Source organism: Aspergillus neoniger, assembly GCF_003184625.1.
Source record: "Aspergillus neoniger CBS 115656 unplaced genomic scaffold BO87scaffold_35, whole genome shotgun sequence".
Classification (NCBI taxonomy): Eukaryota; Fungi; Ascomycota; class Eurotiomycetes; order Eurotiales; family Aspergillaceae; genus Aspergillus; species Aspergillus neoniger.
In genome coordinates, this window is record NW_020291163.1 from 334,774 (window position 1) to 340,933 (window position 6,160).

Consider the following 6,160-nt stretch of genomic DNA (forward strand, 5'->3'; position numbering starts at 1 on the left):
CTTAATTTTATATATTTTTTATAATATGGATATTATAATACAAGAGAACTTTTGGAATAATATAAAGAATATTAAATATATTAATAATATAAGCATGGTTATAAAAAAATTCTATAAAAAATAGAATTATAAAGTTCTAGTATAGAAATTTAATAATAATATAATATAATATATATATTTATATATCAGTATTTAAATTATTAAAGTTCTAACTGGTTTACTGTTATTTTTTATAAAATAAATAAACAGAGAAACCCGCTATTCTAAAAAATAATAAAGATTATAATAAATCTCTAATTTTTATGTAAAAATCAATTAAATTACTCAGGATTATCCTGGATCAATATTTGATTTTATAAAGTATTTTATTAATATTAATATAATTATTTATAAAATATTTACAAGTAATCACAGTATTCAGAAAATTGAAATAAAATTTTTATTTATAGAATTTATAATATATGTATACAGTCTGTATAATTTTAATTATCTAATATATAATCTCAGTTTAATATATATCTTTAATTTGAGATTTTAAGTAATATTATAATAGATAAATTCAGATTCTAACTGTTATATAAAGATATACAAGTAAACTGATTTCTGGAAACTTCTATCTAATTAATAAAATTATATAATAATATAAAATTATATTTATTATTAAAATTAAAATAATTATAAATATAAAAAATCTAAATATTAAATCAGATCATAAGCACGTCTGTACATAAGAATATTTTTAAATATTATTATTTTTATTTTAATTTCTTATTATACAGCCTGCTTGAGTTAGTAGAAAAAAATTTTTTTTATTATAGATATTAATATATAAAATTTCAAAATATATATTTTATAACTAATCATCCCGTGGTAATAATTCCTGTAAATAATTATTATAAAAATTAAAAAATAATTTATTTTAAATATATTATATAAGAATAGTTATTTGCTCTAGAAGTACTATATAAATAATTCTGGTATTAATCATTATATAAATATAATTATTACATATTTAGATCTCCTGCAAATCTGGTAAATTTATTTTAATATTTAAATAAAATAAAATATATTAATTATAAAGATAACCAGCTTATTATTATTTTTTATTTAATTACATAAGATCTTACTTTTTCTAGAAAAAATTAATATTTAATATATACTTTTACTAACCGGTCCCGGATCAAGATTTATTCTGATAATTAAAAGATATTAAAGATATTTTAGATATCCACTTAAACATCTGGCTAATACCTGCTACTGAAAATATTTAAATTATATAATAAATTAATATAAATTTTTAATATTTATTATATTTGCATTGCTGCTTATTTAGAAATTATAAAAAATAAACTTACTAATATCAAGATTAAAAAAGCCACTGGCTGGTGAGAGATAGGACTAAAAAAATTTTAATCAATTTTTTAACAGGTTTCTCAGCAGATCTTCTGGTTAATCTTATTATTTTAATAAAAATCTTTTACTCCTGCTCATACCTTACTAAATATATAGATTAAAATAATTATAAAAAATAAAATAAATAAAATAAAAGATATTTTTATATAAATATTATTTATAGAGATTTTTACTGAAGTCTATTTTTTTAGTATAACTTTGTATAATATTCTTTTTTTAATTAAATAAAGTATTATTATACAGTTTTATATGAAAAAGATTAGCTTTAATATATATTTATATAATATTAAGAAGGCTGATACAGACTGTTATCTATATAAAAATCTAAAAATAATATTTTATATATTAATTATATATAAGAAATACGACATATTTTAAAAGAAGATTTAGAAATATAATATAAATATAAAAATTATTATATAAAATTTAATTATATTTCTTAATCTTACAGATACCTTATTACTAAGATATATATAATAAATAATCTGTCTTATATTTTATATAAATAAACTGATATATTTTAACAGCCTTATGTTTTTTATAGAAATATTTATTAATTTAAAACTTATAAATAAAATATCTATTTTTAAATTAGACTTTTAGTAAAATCTGGTTCTTGATAACTTTAGTAGATATAAATATCTTTATTTTATATTTACTCATATAAAATTTAAAAATTTAATATAAATATTAGAACTTATTCTTTAAAGTCTGTTTTTTATATCTAGATAGTACAAGCTTCTACTATTCTAGTAGAAATTATTAAAGAAAAGAAATTAGAAATAAAGAATCTAAATAATTAAGTTATATAAATAATAACAGGTGTAGCGGCAGTAGAATAATAAATAAAATAATAAATAAAATAGCAGGTAAGATAAATAAATAATTATTCAAAAGAATATTCAGACATATGAATAATACTGAATATAATAAATACTATAAGAATAATATGGTAGGTAGTAAGAGACTAATAAATAAATAAAAGATTAATAAAGATATTTAACATAGGATTTAATATAGGATTTAAACACGAGGGCGCGCGGAACATGATATAAGATAATAATTATTAATTAATTAATTAATAGCATGGCACTGAATCAGCAAGATAATTTTAAGTAAAATACTAGATAAGCGGCTATAAGAAATGTATAAAAGAAATAATAAGATTAGTAAGATATTTACAGCCTTATAAATATATATATTAGATAAAGAAGAGATCCTGAAGCAGCTATATACTATTATTATTTATATAACTTATTTATATAGAAGGAGTCAAGATAGCTATTACTATATCTGAAAAAATCAGGTGAGATTATATAATCTAGCTAGGATCTTTAGCGTGGCCTGAAAGGCATTGAAACAGAGTAAGAAATAAAATAAATACATAAATAAACAAACTTTATAAAAGTTTTTAAATAATTAATACAAGCCTGTTCTGATTATTAATAAAATAAATAATATATATAAAATCTGTTTTCCGGAGGATGTATATATATATTTAACTTTTTATTTTAAAAAATTATATGTATAAAATTTATTAAAAATTTTATTGAATTAAATTTAGAATATTGCTGTTCCTATGAAAATTGATAATTAAATAAAATAAAAAATTAAAAAGATAATTACTAGTTATTTATATTATAAATATCTATAGTATAGGATTGAATGGCTTACTTCAGATGAAATAAATTATATATAATATTTAACTAAAAATTTTAAGAATATTTTATCTATTCCGGATCTTCTAAATAATTATTACAGTAATTAGCTGCTGCTGAGGCTGATAAGTTTATACTAGATTATAAGAATAATAATGTATTCTTAGCTAAAGACAGCCAGCTTTAAAAAAAAGATAATATAATAGTAAGTAATATAATTATGACATATAATATAGTATATAATATAATGTTTACTTACTTTACTGATTAAATGTGATCTTATTTATTTATTTTATTTATTTTATCTTGCTTGCTTATTTTTATTATTTATATATATTTTTTTATATTCCTTTCCTTTCTTCTCTTGTATTTGATATTCTAGTTTAGATACATTAAATATAATTATTTAATTAGTTCTCACAGCCATCACATCTTTAATCTTTGATATATATAGATTATAATTTTAACTTCTTAGTTCTAATATAACTAATTTATTAAATACTCTGTAATATATATAATTTATAATTAATTATAGGAAAAATCTAATATAAAATCTGATCTTTTCTTTATTATAAACCTATTTAATAAGTTTTATTTAGTTTTTAAATAGATATTTAGTTGATTTATCTAATTTTAAAATTATTAATTTTATAATAATCTCCCCTTGGTGAAGTCTATCATAAATAAAGGTTATAAATTTAAGAGAAAATATTAAACAATATTAATAATTTAAGATTTCTGTATAAGTCTATACAGATAATAATAATTATAAAATTCTATATAATCAGCCACCCTGTAGGCTATAATATGATACATATAATATATATTAAGAAATTGATTAGTATAAATATAATTCTATCTCCTGTTAAATAACTGTATCTAATAAATTATATTATTAATAATTTTAATTATAATCTCTTTATTTTACTAATCTTTATATTTCTAAAGATATATAATATAATTGTTCTTCTTGTTAACTAGATTTGTATTCAGGCTTGTACTAATCTCTTTGATTAAATTCAATCAAATTAATATATTTCATAAAGTATCCTTATATATATTAATAAATTTTAATATCTTAAGATCTTCTCTCTATAATAATTTTTTGGTTATAAAGAGATTCTTAGTAACAAGCATACAAATCATCTTGTTAAAATTAATATTAAAAATATTATTTCAAAGCTTTATTAATATAATTACTACTGTTAATAAATTAATGTTATTTTCAATATATTATATATATTTCACAGTCTTAACTAATAAAATATAAAAAAACTTAAGAACTAATTAACCTATATAATCTAAATATAATATATTTTTTTATAATTTATTTTCAAAGTACTTACTCTGTATAATGTCAAGGTGCGGGCTGGCAGGGGTGGTAGGAAGGTAGCTTGAACAGGAAACAGGAACAGGCGGGAGACTGGCTGGCTAACTACAATCAGGCTATATACAGAGAAATAGACAAGACATAGCTCAAAGCTATGAACAGGATCTGGGAGACTAACAAGTTTTATATCTCTTCAGATTATATACCCAGACAGTCAGTCCGGACAGTATTCCACAGCTAGCACTGTAACAGTATATTCTCTTCTTTCTTAAGCTGAGCTCCTGCAAGAAAAAGATCCAGGCTTATCTGGATAGCAATAATAAAAATTCTTAATAATCTAATAAGTATTTTCTAGATATTCAGCAGGTTCTGCAGTAAAATCAGTATATTCTTTCTATTTAATAAAATAAACTAGCCAGAGTCGGCCTCGCCTATAACAGTTCTAGAAGAAATCTAATATATCCTTAACTTTCTATTCTTCAAGACCATCGACTTCAATATAGGAAGGAGGAGACTAGTACTAATCTAATAATAAATTATTATTAACAGGAATAAGCAGGCTTATATAAAATACTAGATAAATCTTTATACTGGATAGAAATATTAGATAGTAAATATATAAGCTGATAACCTGCTTAATCAGGTACAGACTTAAGATATTTTAATTAAATTTTTTATTAGATTATAAAGTTTTAATAAATTAAATATCTAGTTAGATCTCCTGGCTCTTCTAGAATCTCAGATTAAAATAATATCTTTTATTTATTTACTCTATATACCTAGCTTAAGCTGCAGTCATCTCAGCTCATATAAACTTGATAATTATTTATATTCTAATAATAAATTACTCTATATCTCTAGCAGCAGGTTAGTTTAATATAAATATAAATTTAAACTCTATACAGAGGTGGAAGCTGTAGTTAATAAAAAATAAAATAATTTTAATTATATTAAAATAAATAATATTTAGAATAAATTCAGCTAGGAATAACCAGCTGGACTAGTTATCTTATAGATAATTTATATAAATATAAAGATATTATTTAAGTATAGTATTTATCTACTCTGTTTATCTATCAGTTTTTAAATAATAAACTATTAATAGCTTGCTCCTGATATCTAAATATTAGATTAAATATCTTCAGAAATTAATAATAAACTGGAGATTTCTGTCAGAGATAATAAAACAGAATAATTTATATAATTTTTATATATACTGAATATATATAAGAATTATAGCAGTAGTATTAGCCATAGTACTACAGGAAATTAGATACTTTATTTTAATTAGATAATTAATAATTATTAATACTATATCATAGCCCCCACTCTCTAGTAAGTAAATAATAAAATTTATAGATATATCTTACTAAATATACTCTGGAATTAGTAAGAATTTTAAGATATCCTGCTTAACTTTTTATAAGAAGATTATTTTTTAATAAATATAATAATTTCTTATTTACTGCTTTATATAACAGTACTGGTTTGGCTAATAATATTCTCAGGCTAAGAGTTTATAAATATAAGATTTTCCGGGGTATCCTGAGAAGGACTTATTATAAATTAAATAAATCAGATCAGCTTTTAGATCAGCGTAATTAAGAATTTATAAATAATTCTTATAGTATAGCAGGCTCTTTCCCTTTTTACAAAAAGCTAAGAAAATACCTGGATATTAATTCCTGCCTGTTATTAGTATTTTTAAAATATCTAATATCTATTTATTCTTCTTGTATATATCTCGCAGGGTAGTCTA

General features: G+C 19.7%; 1 protein-coding gene across 1 annotated transcript; it reads right to left on the reverse strand.

Moving 5' to 3' along the window:
• Positions 1 to 5,608: 5,608 nt before the first annotated feature.
• Positions 5,609 to 5,767, reverse strand: BO87DRAFT_317007 (uncharacterized protein; the record flags this gene model as incomplete). Its single annotated transcript, XM_025619753.1, has 1 exon — positions 5,609 to 5,767. A coding segment is annotated over one exon (159 nt), but the record flags the coding sequence as incomplete, so codon positions are not given.
• Positions 5,768 to 6,160: the final 393 nt, after the last annotated feature.